This window comes from Equus caballus, chromosome 4, assembly GCF_041296265.1.
Source record: "Equus caballus isolate H_3958 breed thoroughbred chromosome 4, TB-T2T, whole genome shotgun sequence".
Taxonomy (NCBI): domain Eukaryota; kingdom Metazoa; phylum Chordata; class Mammalia; order Perissodactyla; family Equidae; genus Equus; species Equus caballus.
In genome coordinates, this window is record NC_091687.1 from 67,732,996 (window position 1) to 67,749,742 (window position 16,747).

Consider the following 16,747-nt stretch of genomic DNA (forward strand, 5'->3'; position numbering starts at 1 on the left):
TAGAGAGACAGAGACAGGGACAGAGAGAGAAAGAGAGAGAGAAGGAGAGAGGAAAGGTAAAGAGTAAAACTTTTCCAAATGAATATATTTACAGAGAATTTTTTAACTACTCGTAGTCTCTTAGGGAAGCTCTTCATATTTAAGATAGTGAAATATCCTTTTCAAAGCACCCGTTCCCCACGCTTCCCATGAATTATAAACCTTTGAAATGAAATCTGAATGTTAACCTCAAAAAACACTTTATCCATCAAGTAAATCTTGATTAAAAGAAAAATGTCACTGGTGTATGTTTTTGAGGTTTCTGCTGTTTTCAATTCTTAGTGGCAATTCTGGCCACGTGAACGGAAGATTCTTTGGCTGACAAGTTAGAGCAGAGTCTGTGGTCATCTGTGATTCTCAAAGTGTCTCCTTGTTTGATTCCTCTTAAGTATATGAAGGAAAAAGAAGAAAAGATTTTCTCTTCCCTGAAGGAATGGAACATTCGCACCCATACACCCAGTTGATTGCAAAGGTTACTGTTGCAAGAAAATAAATCAGCAAAGTCCTAAAATATAACCAAAGAACAGCTTGCCAACCTTCTGGATTTTCTGTATCATTGAAAGGAAGTACTAGTTAGGACAGCCAACTCACAAGCACAGCCATTGAGATCTTTCTGGAAAAAGAGGTGTTCTTGAGGAAGCTCTAATGATTTTGGAAGCAGGACAACCAGCAACTAGCCCTGGGACGTTAGAGGCATCAGCTGCCCTCTATGAGCCTCTGCTTTGATATCTACTAAATGAAGGTGGTTGAACTAAATGCTAAAGTTCTTTGATTCCACAGAAATGGTGCAGAAAGTGCATCTATGCCAAGAAAATTAACAGAAAGCAGAGATGACAAAATGTGCTGTGTGCTAAACACTGTGCTGGGTGTACATGGTTTCATGTAATCCTCACAATAGGCTGCATCAGGTTCCGCTTTTTACAGATGAGGCAACTGATAACCTGCCCTGGGTCCTACAGCTAGATCCAGCTGGTCCACCACTGCGAACTTCACAGTCTAAGTCAAGCCTTGCTCTTGGCCTCCTTCCCCTTCAGGGGCCTCTCATTCACTGCCCACTTGGCTTTCACTTTTGATAGAGGAAAAGATAAACATCTGGAGACAATCCTAAAATAATGGAAGCCCTAAGAATTTATAAAAAGAAACTTTCTTTAAAAATTTTTCTCCAGTCTAATCATGAGAAAAACATCAGACGAATTGCAGTATAAGGGCCTCTGCAATATGCCTGACCAATACTCCTCAAAACTGTTGAGGCCATCGAAAACCAGGAGAGTGTGAGAAACTGTCACAACCAAGAAGGGCCAAAGGAGAGCTGACAAGTAATGTTACGTGGTGTTCTGGATGCGCTCCTGAGACAGAAAAAAGACATTCAGTAAAACCTAAGGGAATTTGAATAGACTAGGAACTTTTGTTAATAATAACCTATCAAAATCAGTTCATTGATCATAACAAAAGTACCCCACTAATGCAAGGTGTTAACAATAGGGGAAACTGTGCAGAGGATATATGGGAATTCACTGTACTAGCTGCTAAATTCTTGTGTACATCTAAAACTGTTCTAAAAAGTAAAGTCTATTTTAAAAAAAAGTTTGTCACTGCCCAAGCAAAAAGCACAGTTGTAACAGCAGGGCAAACAATATGCTTTTTTTTTCCCTTTGTATGCAAAATTTTTTTTTATTAAGGTTATAAAAATTAAGATCCTTGTGAAATTACAGTTGTACATTATTATTAGTCATGTTGTAGGTACACCACTTCACCCCTAGTGCCCTCCCCCCACCCCCCTTTCCCCTGGCAACCACCGATCAGTTCTCTTTGTCCATATGTTAACTACCACCTAGGAGTCATACAGAGTTCGTCTTTCTCTGTCTGGCTTATTTCACTCAACATAATACCCTCAAGGTCTATCCGTATTGTTGTGAATGGGACGACTTTGTCCTTTTTTATGGCTGAGTAGTATTCCATTGTATATATATACCACAACTTCTTTATCCAATCATCAGTTGCTGGGCACTTAGGTTGGTTCCATGACTTGGCTATTGTGAATAATGCTGCAATGAAGATGGGGTGCATGGAACTTCTGGAATTGCTGATTTCAGGTTCTTAGGATAGATACCCAGTAGTGGGATGGCTGGGTCATAAGGTATTTCTATTCTTAACCTTTTGAGGAATCTCCATACTGTTGTCCATAGTGGCTGCACCAGTTTGCATTCCCACCAACAGTGTATGAGGGTTCCTTTTTCTCCACAGCCTCTCCAACATTTGTCACTCTTGGTTTTGGATATTTTTGCCAATCTAATAGGTATAAGGTGATATCTTAGTGTAGTTTTGATTTGCATTTCCCTGATGATTAGTGATGATGAGCACCTTTTCATGTGTCTATTGGCCATCCGTATATCTTCTTTGGAGAAATGTCTGTTCATGTCCCCTGCCCATTTTGTAATTGGGTTATTTGATTTTTTATTGTTGAGTTGTGTGAGTTCTTTGTATATTATGGAGATTAACCCTTTGTCGGATAAGTAACTTGTGAATATTTTTTCCCAATTAGTGGGCTGTTTTTTCATTTCAATCCTGTTTTCCCTTGCCTTGAAGAAGCTCTTTAGCCTGATGAAGTCCCATTTGTTTATTATTTCTATTGTTTCCCTCATCTGAGGGGTTATGGTGTCCGAAAAGATTCTTTTGAAGCTGATGTCAAAGAGTGTGCTGCCGATATTCTCTTCTAGAAGACTTATTGTTTCAGGCCTAATCTTTAGGTCTTTGATCCATTTTGAGTTTATTTTAGTAAATGGTGAAAAAAGAATGGTTGATTTTCATTCTTTTACATGTGGCTGTCCAGTTTTCCCAGCACCATTTGTTGAAGAGACTTTCTTTCCTCCATTGTAGGCCCTCAGCTCCTTTGTCAAAGATTAGTTGTCCATAGATGTGTGGTTTTATTTCTGGGCTTTAAATTCTGTTCCATTGATCTGTGCATCTGTTTTTGTACCAGTGCCATGCTGTTTTGATTACTGTGGCTTTGTAGTATGTTTTGAAGTCAGGGATTGTGATGCCTCCAGCTTTGTTCTTCTTTCTCAGGATTGCTTTAGCAGTTCGGGGTCTTTTGTTGCCCCATATGAATTTTTGGATTCTTTGTTCAATTTCTGTAAAGAATGACATTGGAATTCTGATTGGGATAGCGTTGAATCTGTAGATTGCTTTAGGTAGTATGGACATTTTAACTATGTTTATTCTTCCAATCCATGTGCATGGAATGTCTTTCCATCTCTATGTCGTCGTCGATTTCTTTCAAGAAAGTCTTGCAGTTTTCATTGTATAGATCTTTCACTTCCTTGATTAAATTTATCCCAAGGTATTTTATTCTTTTTGTTGCGATCATGAATGGGATTGAGTTCTTGAGATCTTTTTTTGTTAGTTCATTGTTACCATATAGAAATGCTACTGATTTATGTATGTTGATTTTATACCCTGCAACTTTGCTGCAGTTGTTGATTGTTTCTAATAGTTTTTCTATGGATTCTTTGAGGTTTTCTATATATAAGATCATGTCATCTGCAAACAGCGAGAGTTTTACTTCTTCGTTGCCTATTTGGATTCCTTTTATTTCTTTTTCCTGCCGAATAGCTCTGGCCAACACCTCCAGTACTATGTTGAATAAGAGTGGTGAAAGTGGGCACCTTTGTCTTGTTCCTGTTCTGAGAGGGATGGCTTTCAGTTTTTGTCCGTTGAGTATGATGTTGGCTGTGGGTTTGTCATATATGGCCTTTATTATGTTGAGGTACTTTCCTTCTATACCCATTTTATTGAGGGTTTTTATCATAAATGGATATTGGATCTTGTTGAATGCTTTCTCTGCATCTATTGAGATGATCATGTGGTTTTTGTTTCTCATATTGTTAATGTAGTGAATCACATTGATTGACTTGCGGATGTTGAACCATCCCTGTGTCCCTGGTATAAATCCAACTTGATCATGGTGTATAATCTTTTTGATGTATTGCTGTATTTGGTTTGCCAAAATTTTGTTGAGGATTTTTGCATCTATGTTCATCAGTGATATTGGCCTGTAGTTTTCCTTCTTTGTGTTGTCTTTGTCAGGTTTGGGGATCAGGGTGATGTTGGCTTCATAGAATGTATTTGGGAGTGCTCCATCTTCCTCTATTTTCTGGAACAGTTTGAGAAGGATAGGTATTAAATCTTCTTTGAATGTTTGGTGGAATTCTCCAGAGAAGTCGTCTGGTCCTGGACTCTTATTTTTGGGGAGATTTTTGATTACTGTTTCTATTTCCTTACTTGTGATTGGTCTATTCAGATTCTCTATTTCTTCCTGATTCAGTTTGGGTAGTTTGTATGAGTCTAGGAATTTATCCATTTCTTCTAGGTTGTTCAATTTGTTGGCATATAGTTTTTCATAGTATTCTCTTATGATCCTTTGTATTTCTGTAGTATCTGTTGTGATTTCTCCTCTCTCGTTTCTAATTTTATTTATTTGAGACTTCTCTCTTTTTTTTTTAGTGAGTCTGGCTAAGGGTTTGTCGATTTTGTTAATTTTTTCAAAGAACCAACTCTTTGTTTCATTGATCCTTTCTACTGTCTTTTTTGTTTCAATATCATTTATTTCTGCTCTAATTCTTATTATTTCCCTCTTTCTACTGACTTTGGGCTTTGTTTGTTCTTCTTTTTCTAATTCCATTAGGTGTCGTTTGAGGTTGCTTATGTAAGATTTTTTTGCTTATTGAGGTGAGCCTGTATTGCAATGAATTTCCCTCTTAGGACTGCCTTTGCTGTGTCCCAAATAATTTGGTATGGTGTGTTTTCATTTTCATTTGTCTCCCGATAATATTTGATTTCTTCTTTAATTTCTTCAATAATCCATTGTTTGTTCAGTAGCATGTTGTTTAGTCTCCACATTTTTGGCCCTTTCTCAGCTTTATTCTTGTAGTTGATTTCTAGTTTCATAGCATTGTTATCAGAAAAGATGCTTGATATTATTTCAACCCTCTTGAACTTATTGATGCTTGCTTTGTTTCCCAGGATATGGTCTATCCTTGAGAATGTTCCATGCGCACTTGAGAAGAATGTGTAACCTGCTGTTTTTGGATGAAGTGTCCTATATATATCTATTAGGTCCATCTGATCTAATTTTTCATTTAATTCTATAATTTCCTTGTTGATTTTCTGTCTGGATGATCTGTCCATTGGTGTTAATGGGGTGTTGAGGTCACCTACTATTATTGTATTGCTGTTGATGTCTCCTTTTAGTTTTGTTAATAGTTTCTTTACGAATTTTGGTGCTCCTGTGTTAGGTGCATATATATTTATAAGTGTTATGTCATCTTGGTGGAGTGTCCCTTTTATCATTATATACTGCCCCTCTTTGTCTTTCTTTATCTGTTTTGCTTTGAAGTCTACTTTGTCTATTATAAGTATGGCAACACCTGCTTTCTTTTGTTCATTATTAGCTTGGAGTATTGTCTTCCATCCCTTCACTCTGAGTCTGTGTTTGTCTTTGGGGCTGAGGTGTGTTTCCTGGAGGCAGCATATTGTTGGATCTTGTTCTTTGATCCATCTTGCCACTCTGTGCCTTTTGATTGGAGAGTTCAATCCATTCACATTTAGTGTGATTATTGAAACGTGGGGGCCTACTGTTGCAATTTTATCACTTGTTTTCCGGTTCTTTTGCATTTTGTCCTGATGGAGAGCTGTTACTTTGTGTTATTGACCTTCTGCTTATCTCCTTTGTTCTGGATTTTGTAACCCCTTTCCTTTTTTTGATTTTTCAGGAATGAGTTTCTTCCTGAGCAATTCTTGAAGGGGAGGTTTTGTGGTGATGAACTCCCTTAACTTTTGTTTGTCTGGGAAGGTTTTTATTTCTCCATCGTATTTGAAGGATATTTTTGCTGGGTAGAGTATTCTTGGCTGCAGGTTTTTGTCCTTCAGAGTTTTGAATATTTCATTCCAATCTCTTCTAGCCTGTAAGGTCTCTCCTGAGAAATCTGCTGATAGCCTTATGGGGTTTCCTTTGTAAGTTATTGTCTTATGCCTGGCTGTCCTTAGTATTTTCTCTTTGTCGTTGACTTTTGCTAGTTTCACTAATATATGTCTTGGGGTTGGTCTTCTTGCGTTAATAAAGTTTGGAGATCTGTTGGCTTCTGTCACGTGAAGTTCCATCTCTCTTCCCAAGTATGGAAAGTTCTCAGCTATTATTTCTTTGAACAGGCCTTCTGCCCCCTTCTCCTTCTCTTCTCCCTCTGGTATACCTATAATCCTTATGTTGCATCTCCTAATTGAGTCAGATAATTCTCGGAGAGTTTCTTCATTTCTTTTTAGTCTTAATTCTCTCTACTCCTCTGCCTGCAGCATTTCTAAATTCCTATCCTCCGAATTGCTAATTCTGTCCTCCATATTATCGACCCTACTGTTCAGAGAGTCCAGATTTTTCTTAATTTCCTCCATTGTGTTCTTCATCTCCAATATTTCTAATTGGTTCTTCTTTATAGTGTCAAGCTCTTTTGTGACATAGCTCCTGAACTCATTGAGTTGTCTATCTGAATTCTCTTTTAGGTCATTGAGTTTTTTCATAATGGCTGTTTTGAAATCATCGTCATTTAGGTTATAGATTTCATTGTCTTTGGGATTGTTTTCTGGGTGCTTATCATTTTCCTTCTGTTCTGGAGATTTAATATATTTTTTCATACTGCTTGATGGCGTGGATTTGTGCCTCCTCATAGAGATAGAGTTTAGTCGCTGCTTCCACTTGTTGCGACTGGTGTGTGTGTGTGTGGGGGGGGGCAGCTGTTTAGACTGCCCCAACCAGGAACCCTGTCAGCTGTTACTGACTGGGCCTGGACCCCTCCTCGTAGTCACAGTGGTCCTGTGGGGGTCCCTCATCGGTTGTGGGGGCAATCGCAAGGGGGCCTCAGGCTGCTGGTACCTACTGCTGCAGCCCACCTAGATGCGTGCCCTCCTTGTGGTCTGCAGTGGTGTTGTGGGCTTTCCCATCAGCCAGGAGCAGGATCACCTATAATCTCCGATTTGTCCCTAACAGAGCCCACCAGATCCCACTTGTCCACTATAGGTCCCAGCGGAGCTATGAGTATCTTCTGCAGTCTGTCGTTAGCTCACCTAGCTGTGCTACTTTTGCCCCAGGGCCTTCCCGCCTTGCGATTGCCAGTCGGGACCTCTCCACTAGTGCTGTGCAGAGGCTTTCGCTGAGGCTGCTGTAAGAACCTAGAGTTCACCCCTGGGCTATGTAGCCGTTTCACCAGAGCTCTTCTCTGCCCCACTTCACTCTCACGGGATCTCTGGGAGCCCCTTGCCTCATCTGGGACACGGCCAGAGTCTGTGGGCCTGGCAGTGGCTTGTGAGCTGCTGCCTTGTGGGGAATTCTGCTCTAGGGAGCTTCCCAGTGTTCCGAATGCTGGGCGGGGCCTCCCTGCCAGTGGTGAGCAGAGGCCCTCCCTGCTGGGGGGGTGCAGGACCCTGGAGCGACCCCCCGGGCCGCAGAGCTGGGTGTTGGAGCTCCACCCAGTCCCCAAGCGCATCCATGGGAAGTCCGGGCACCCCCTGCAGCGACCTGTGTGCCAGAGACTGTGAGCCCAGCGGCAGCTTGTAGTCTGGAGCTGCCCCAGGGGATCCGCCCACCGGGAGCTTCCCTTTGTCCTGGATTCTGGGTGTGGCCTCCCTGCTAATGGTGAGCAGAGGCTTTCCCTGCCAGGGAGATGGGGGACCCCGGAGCCTTCCCCTGCGCCACAGAGCCAGGTGCTGGAGCTCCAACCGTGTCCCCAAGCACGTCTACGGGAAGTCCGGGCGCCCCCTGCACCGAGTCGTGCGCCAGAGACTGTGAGTGGTCTGGTGCCGTGCTGGGCCTGCCAGGAGCTTCTCTTTGTTCTGGCTTCTGGGTGGGGCCTCCCTGCTAATGGGGAGTGGAGGCCTTCCCTGCTGGTGGGTGCGGGACCCTGGGGAATTCCCTCTGGGCTTAGGTGTGATCGCGGGGGGCTTGGGTAGTAGTGTTGTCACCTGTTTCCACCGTTGCTCCACTGGTGAGTGCACACTCCTGCCCTTGGTGTGTGGCGATGCTATGGGGGAGTCTGCTGGAAGAGAGCCTCTTGCAGGAACTAGGCTGTCCGGGGGTCTGGGGTCGGGGGTCGGAGAGTTTTCACCTATTTCCACCTCCTCCCAGGGGGAAGTCTGTCCGCTTTCCGATGTGTAGTAGCACGAGACTTTTAGGTGTCTTGAGATGCTATCTGGATATCCTTTGTTAATTGGCGAATGTCCAATTAGTTGTAGATTCGACGGGGGAGAGACAAAGAAGACCTCTCACTCCACCATCTTGGTCCTGCCTCTCCCAAACAATATGCTTTTAAACGACAACAATTACTACTACTACTGCTATTTCTTCTTCAACTTATTATTGCTATTGTTGTAGTAATACTGTAAGATGAACTAGCAATATTAAATGCCTCTAAGAACCTTTAGAATTAGGCTGCTGTATGAAGAGTAGCTTTCCATGAGCCTTGGATTAGGCCAGAGGGTTGGCCAACTACTTACAGCCCATGAGCCAAATCTGGCCCACTGCCTGTTTTAGTAAATAAAGTTTTATTGGAACACAGCAATGCTCATTCATGTTTGCATATTGTCTATGGCTGCTTTTGCACTCCAACAGCAAAACTGAGTAGTTGCACTAGAGACCAGATGGGCTGCAAAGCTGAAAAATATTTAGCATCTGGCCAACCCCTGGTTTAGGCTATTTGAGTTACAAGGTAGGCAGTAAGGCAGGTAAGCTGGGCCACTGGGATTCCCCTGGGGTAGAATCAAATATTAGAACTCAAATATTAGGCGTAGCAGGAAAGCTATCCGATAGGGCACGAGTAACAGAGAGTAGTTGGCTTCAGAGGTGGCCACGTGGTTAGAGGTTCTGGGCACTTTCTTTTTTGCTGCAGGCCTGTGTCTTTGGTCCCAGGGGTGTGTTAGCTTGTGTGAACCCTGCCTCTTCAGACTCCCACCTTTAAGGACTTTTCTCTTGGTCTTTTTATTCTTTGAGTGTTCCTAACTTTGACCTGAAAATAAAGAGTCAGAACTTAATGTGTTTTTCAATGTGCCAGGTATTTGTACACACTCATCAATTTCTCCCTTATGAAGCAGGGCTGCCATAGTTTCTGTTTTATAGATAAGGAAACTGAGGCTCATTGAAGTGAAATAACTTGCTCAAGAGGGTCACTTGGCTTGTAAATGCTGAGCCCCTGTTTGAATTTGGCTTCAAAACATCATGTTAAACCCCCTGTGCCATGCCCACCTTCAGTGCTGGAGCTGACTCACACTAGTTCATGAGAATCAATTATTGAATTTTTAGGAATTCTGTGAGCCAGTTGTTAAACACAGCCATTATTAAAAATTAAATTGCATAAACTTATAGCCAAATAAATTGTATTAAGAACAAAGATAATGCACTTCAAAACTCTTCACTGATTATTTTCCTGCATTTTACTGTCATCAGTGCTCTTGAGGCATTTTATGCCTACAGAATCCATCTGGTGAAAGTACTGTCTAACAGTGTGTTCCTGCACATCTCTGCCAAGCTCCACATTTGGTGATGGCATGTTGGCTGCTTGAAATTGACCATGGTGGGAATATTTACACCACGGAAATGGGCAAACACTACAGGTTAGGGCTTAGGGCTTTACTTTTTTTTCCCTTGAATGCCAGCTGGTTATGCATTTGCCGGCATACCATTGCTTACCTTGCATTCTGATTTTGATCTCTAGTATTCTAGATGACAATCACATTTGTTTCTGCCCAGCCTCCTATCTTGACCTTTGAACTCTATAACTTTTACAGTTAACTCCACAATAGCAACCTGCGGAAAGGACCTGAGCTCTTTTTTGTTGTTTTTGTTTGTTTGTTTGTTTATCTGACAGTGAGCAGAAATTCCTTAGAGTAATTGCTTTGTTGATAAAATATGTTCCACCTGGTGAAGAGGAAGTTCAACCATTTTATAATTTGCTCTTAATATAGAAATAGGTTTGAGGATAGCTTAGAATCCTTTTAAAGAATTCTAGAGTTCGGTTATCTTTATAAATACAGGATGAACTCCTGTTTGTTCAGAATTATTTCTACTTAAATAATTTTCTGGCTACATGATGATTATTACATGTATTAATGTGTTATTAGTTTGCAAAAAAGCAAATTTTTACAGCCAGGTTTAATTAACACAAATGGGCATGTACATAATTTGGTAACAATTCAGAGGAGTAGGCAGCTTAGTAAAGTACCTCAAAAACATCCTCTTAAACATCACTAGTGTAGGCTCCAATTTATAAACTGTCTTGTCCGAACGCTTGTGTGCTGATTGTTCGCAATTCATAATATATGCTTCGTGTTTTAAAATTTCATCTACAGGGGTTACATTTCCAGATTAGTCCAGAAAAGGTTTTTAACCCAATTATTTATTTGTAAAAGAACTCTAACAAAGCTACCACTCGTGACATTGTTCCTTTGTGAAAATGCACAGAGGTCTGACTCCAGATCCCAGATTCCCTTAGCGAAACTCCTCTTTATAAGAGAGCACAGAAATAGAAGTAGATCTCCATAGTTGCAGCAGCGGTAGGAAGAGGGAACCTGGACATGCTGTGTTCGTGGGGAGAGGGAGCCTGTCCTGGACACTATGCAATGAGTGATCTGGCAGCCAGACATTGGAGCAGAAGGGAGACACAGACGTTGTGAGAAGCCCATGTTATTTCCAAAATGAGTTTACTGGCTATTTGAACTAAGAATTTGCTGAATTATTATTTTTAACTCTAATTCTATGTATCAAATTAATTAATGTAAATCATATCTTGAAGTCAGTGCTTCTCCAAGTGTGGCCGGCAGACTGGCATTTGTCTGCGAACTTTTTGTACCTGAAATTGAGAGTAAGTGTTTAGAAACTTGAAGCAATCAACAGAATACTTTTACAGTGATTGACTCTAATACAAAAAGGTGAGGGCTGTTATGTTGTTCTCATTTTTCTAGTAATTCTTTTTATTCTGTTTTACAAAAGTATTGGTTTAGATAGATTGGAAATTTTAAAAGCCGGTCCTTTTGAGAAGTGCTGCTGTAGTGCAGAGAGCTGGGCTGCAGCTCATACAGACTTGCTGTGTGACCTTTGGCAATGACGTCATCTTTCGGTTTACACTTAATAAGTTGAGACTTTCTAGCAAGCCTGACACTTAGTCTTCCAAAGCCAAGTCAGAGATACAAAAAAAAAGGTCAAAATTTTTATTTTCTTTAATAGCAAGAAGGTAGGAAATTCAGTCTGAGTTATTATTGCTCCCCTGACCCCCTCCACCCCTACACTCCCGTCCCGTATGGGGCTCAGAAAATGAGGACGCAGTCCTGCCAACAGCCTCATTGCCTAAGCCCACAGCGGAGGCCTGGTGGAGTGAGGGAGGCCTTGCTGAGGTTGGGGCTCCTGGTGCCCAGCCCTCCTTGTGTCCCATGCCTCTATCCGCCGATGCCTTGTTACCTTGGGGTGGTCCAGCCTAGGCTTCAACCATCTCTCTCCCTCTGAGCTTTACCCCTCTGAGTTATGGCTAGAGGAAAGCTTTCCGCAGAAATGCTGAGTTCCATATCTTCAGTGACCTCAGGCTGTGGAAAACCAAGGCTAGAACGGAAAGCATTTTCAGGCTACTTTTGATTTGGCCCCATTACAAATTTCTGAGTCAAGGAAACACAAGGTGGCTCCAGGAACCTTTGGAGGTACAGGGGATGGGGGAGGGACAACAGAAGAAGAAAACACAAATTAACATCAATACCTCTACAATTGTAAAAGGGGGCCAATGAACTCTTCCTTACAGGGTTGTTAGAGGACTGAGTGAGCCAATGCATTGAGAATTCATAGCTGCTTGCCCAGCACCCAGTAGGTCCACAGGATTATGATTTCCAGGTCAGGATGTCTCCGACTCTAGCTTGTTTTTGCCTATTGGCTCATAATGTGACATACACGTGATATGTGTTTGGATGATTTTGTCCAGCTGTGTTTTTCCTTCCCCTTCTTTGACGGGACGGGCTCTAAGCCAAGGGTGCTTCATCTGGCGTCTGTGGAACCCAGGCTCCACTTCCACAGGTGGGCTTCAGAGGGTCTCTGTTAGTTTGGAAGTTTTACATTTTATTTCTCTCCTTTTACAGCTTACTTTAAAATTTTTAAGAAACAAATATTTTTTTCTTGGAAAAAAATCTGATCAGATATACCCATCTGTCCTTCTTGGCAGATTCTAATTCAGTAGCTGTGGAATGGGGCCTGAGAGTCTGCCTTTCTACCAAGCTCACTGGGGATACCCAGTTCTGCTGTTCTGATGACCTCTCTTAAACTAGCGAGGCCAAAGAGGCCTTCTGGCTTTCTGGATTTGCTGTCTGTTGTCTGTTAACGGCGCTGAAACTTGCCGTTCTCTTTTTACAAAGTATCTAGTCATCGGAAGCCACCTCCCTACTCAGGAATCCTTGTAATTATAAACGTTTCTATGCTACAATTTCTTGATCTCCCAGTCTTGAGCTCTACGTGCACATCATCCCCATTAACCATGGGTAAAAGCTTAAGTAATTGCATACCGGGGGTTGCTCGCATCCTGTTTACCCCCAGCCATGGAGCCCCTATTTCTTCCACAGAGAGATGGACATTCTAACTTCAAATCCATCTTGAAGGCCTACATTTTAAAACTACTTCCAGTACCAATGATTTTTGTGAGAACGCAGAGCTTGAGGCAAGGGTTAAAGTGATGGCAGTTTCTTTGGCAAACTCAAGGAAGGGAGGATGGGGAAAAAGGGAGGCGAGTTGAGGCCATACGTGAAGTAATGTGAAGTGGTGCATCCGTATCTCTCAAAGAGGCATGAAGAGACGCAGCAGGTGCATCCACTCAGCACACAGCGGTTTCTGGAGGTTGGCAGAAAGGAAATAATAATCCAAAGTTGACCCGAGAGAGGGAGTCAGAGAGAGAATTCTCTGCCCAGCTCCTTCCCTTCTCCCATTTCCCATTGGTCAGATGCCAGGTCCCACATCCTGTTGTTCCTTCCAAGCTGAAAGTGGCAGAAACTCTGGGAATATGGTTGGTGAGTCTGGCTGCATGGAGGCATCCAAAGAAAGGGGGGTGAGATTCCCAGGACAAGTGCCTGGTCAGCCCTGCAGTGGGATTTAAGAGACTGGTCATCTCTCTGTACTTAGGACAAGGCAGAAAGTTTTGTGCCAAGGAGAAGAGAGCAAATTACATAAGTTGTTGATAGTCTAAAACAACTGACTTTTCCTTTTGTGCCCACATGATTGAAGAAATAGGAAGTGGGTTTTTGGTTTTGGGTTTTTTTTTTGTTGGTGAAGAAGATTAGCCCTGAGCAACACTGGTTGCCAATGGTCCTCTTTTTGCTTGAGGAAGAGTGGCCCTGTGCTAAAATCTATGCCAATCTCCCTCTGTTTTGTATGTGGGGTGCCTCCACACCATGGCTTGATGAATAGTGTGTATGTCTGTGCCTGGGATCCAAACCTGTGAACTCTGGGCCACTGAAGTGGACCACGCAAACCCGACCACCATGCCATGAGGCAGGTCCCTAGGAAGTGCTTTTTGAGTCTTCATCCTTCTGTCTTGTCTCAGTATTGTCAGCTAGAATAAAAGGTGGACACTAATTAAGTGGAGACCTGCCTCTCTTCACATATGGCAGACACTGCTAACCTATCATTCCACTCCTTCCCATCTGTTGCCTGGGCCACTTATTCCCCACTCCTGAAGTTTCCTTGTGTGTGAAGCACAGCATTCCTGGCCTCACCCTGCGCCCTCCCTCTCTCTTCCTCAGGGATGGAGAAATGACTTAATCTGATTTGTGAGTCTGGAATGAGAAATGAGGCCCCTCGTTGGCCTTTTTTCTTGCGATCAGGGTTCTCTTCTGCAGGGAGCACATCCCTTCTTTCTCTTCTTCCCTGTCATTAGCCTTAAGAGGTACCTCTCCCCCATCCCGACATGCCCTATTCCTTTTTTCTCCACTGGATGAGGGTCCAGGAGGAGAAGGAGGATGTTATTTCTTGGGCTTCCCCAAAGCAGCTCAGAGCCTGCCCCTCCCTCGCAATACTGTAAACGGTGCTCCCTGGCAGCCATTCTCGGTGGGTCACCAGGGGAACTCAAACCTGCTGACACCAGAAACCCGCAGCCACAGTCTCTCTTTGGTTAATGCTGCAAGTGGGAGCCGTGGAGTAAGTGGTTAGATAACATGGGCTTTAGGAGTTGTCAGGCTTCGCTGTGAACTCTGTCTCACTCCTTAGGAGCTGTGTGACCTTGGCAAGTTACTGAATCTTATGAGACCTCAGTTTTCTCGTCTATAAAATGAGAAGAATAATATCTATTTCGTGGTGTGGTTTGTAGGAACTAAATGAGATAATATGGGAAGAGTTTCTCCCACTTAGAAAGTACTTAATAATGATAATTATTGTTACCATGATCTACAGGCTTTGGAAAGAGATTAAAAATAAGCCTGGTTCTCCTTCTGGATGGGGCCCTCGCGATTTGCAGATGCAGCTAGGGGAGTTCCATTGCATTGATGGATAATTCTAACGTTTCCTGTTTGGGTAACCTCTGAGGCTCCCTCTAATTCTTATTTTATGAGTGTGGAAATGCTTTTCTCTCAAGTTTCCTTCAGCATCAATTTCTTTTTCAGAGTTGGTGCAGAGGGATGAATGGTAAGGTGTGTTGTCCTTCAGACCTGGAATCTTCCCTCTTCCCTCATACTTGAACGATGGGGTCTACAGATCAGTGTGGCCGATACCGTCTCTTTTCATAAGCTCCCTTGAGCATAAAGCCAAACATGATTATGGAGGCTTTGGACTCAGTGTGTGAGAAGCCTCAGAAAAAGAAATAAAAAAATCACACTTCATTAACAAGAAGAATGGCTTTGGGAAAATATATATATAGTATACAGCATGTTAGTACATTTCCAGGGAATGATGGCAAATTAGTCAAATCAAGTTGCAGATGTAGTCAGGAAAATCTCACATGATTTTGAGTTTTCCAGTCGAGATTTTGGTGGATAAAATCAAATTACTTACACCCAGTTTGCAAAAGCATGGTGGTGCCAGCTCATCCTCAAGTCATCTTGGAATTGACTTGAAATTGACAGCTTCCCCAATGCAGTTCATGACTTTCCTGTTGAATTATGAAGTGTTTGTGTCTGTGCTGTAAGGTGTTGGGATTCAGGGGTAGAATCAGATTCCAGAGAAATACCACCACAGTCACTGTCTCCGAGCAGTCTTCTTCTTTGCTCAAGGAAAGTTTCCTTCCCTCGTGATCGATGTGCTTTGTTTCTTTTACAGTTTCTGATGCTCTGGTATTAAAGGGAATTCCTGCTGAGGCGCCATTATAGTATTGATATCACATATGCTATAGGTTTTGTCCTTTCCTGACTTTAAAAAGGGTAAATTTAAAGACAACACAGCTGCTGCTGTTGCTAAGTGATCATCAGTATAATATGTCTGTGGGGACAATAACTCATTCCCAGTATTTTGACCAAAGAGATACGTTTAAGTCTTCTGTCCTCCCCTGAAGATTATTGTCACATCGTTGATTATCTTTGTGATTGATATGTTCTTAAGCTGTGGTTTTTGTGTGGAAAGGCATGTTTTCCTACACTTGGCTTAAAATACTGTTTGTATTTTTCAACCAGGTGGCTGTACCACGATCCCAGAATCAGACCTAGAGGAAAGATCAGTAGAACAAGACTCCACTGAACTGTTTACCAACCACAAGCACCTCATTGCAGAGACTCCCATACCTGGTAAGAGAACGAGTGGCCTTCACAAATGATATGCCACCAACAGCAACACTCTCCAGTTTTTGTCATACCAGAGAGCATTTTGCAAAGCTGCTTGTTTTTCAGCTTCTTCGTCCTTCCCCTTGGCGTTGGTGCAGCTTAATATCATTTGTGTATTCCTTTCAATATTTCTCTCTCTGTTACTTTCTTTTTTTGCAGAAGTTTCATCCCTTCAAGGAGTCTCAGAATAGTTCAAGTAGAATTGTTTGGTTGAGGGGAAGATGGCTTCTCAAGGCTGATCCTGTGTGGACCTCATGGCCAGCACAGATGTAGGACTCGCCCAGGTGCTTCATCCGGCTCACCCACCTGGAGATGACACTATGTAGAGATGGGGATGGGGCCTTCTTATTTTACTAGGAGGACTTGTAATACCATGGGCAAGTCAGTTGAAAGTTGTCTTACGGGGAAAGGATGTTGCTGCTTTTTTGGTCATCTGTATGCTTGCAGCCACAGGATACAGTGAAGTGACATCATTTGGGGACAGACTTTATATTGCAGCGACCCAGATCCAAAATAATTTGATACCCCATTTTTTCACAGAATTCTTATATAGTAAATGTATCAAATTTAATAAAGCATCTCATTGTCAAACAATATCTTGGATTTGATTTATAATCAGAGGGTTATACATGTGATTTGTCTACATTATTTCTTCAAAGGAAATTGAAAGGAGATGAAAACTTTGCTACTCCGTGGTAAGACTCCAAGAGATTGTTTTATAAATAAAAGAAACTACAGAACTTTCATATGATTTACTCTATTAAGCTAAAAGTGGGAGAAGGTAAGTTCTCTAGTGTTGTATGAAAATGTAAAATATTTTCAAGGAAGCTACTACCTTAACATCCTCTTTTCATGACCCCAATGGGTGACACCTTTTAAAAACCCATATTAGGAAAGGATT

General features: G+C 42.2%; 1 protein-coding gene across 6 annotated transcripts in view; it reads left to right on the top strand.

Annotated features, from left to right (window-relative positions):
• The window catches only part of BBS9 (Bardet-Biedl syndrome 9), a 422,348-nt gene extending 405,908 nt beyond the window's left edge, over window positions 1–16,440 (top strand). For all 6 annotated transcript variants that reach the window (XR_011437925.1, XM_001500959.7, XM_014739190.3 and 3 more), the window contains 2 exons: window positions 15,700–15,810; window positions 16,006–16,440. Coding sequence is in view for 5 of the 6 variants with exons in the window: in XM_001500959.7 (XP_001501009.2) it covers window positions 15,700–15,810; window positions 16,006–16,037 (143 nt within the window). In the remaining variant the exon portion in view is untranslated. The remainder of the gene's footprint in view (window positions 1–15,699; window positions 15,811–16,005) is intronic.
• Window positions 16,441–16,747: the final 307 nt, after the last annotated feature.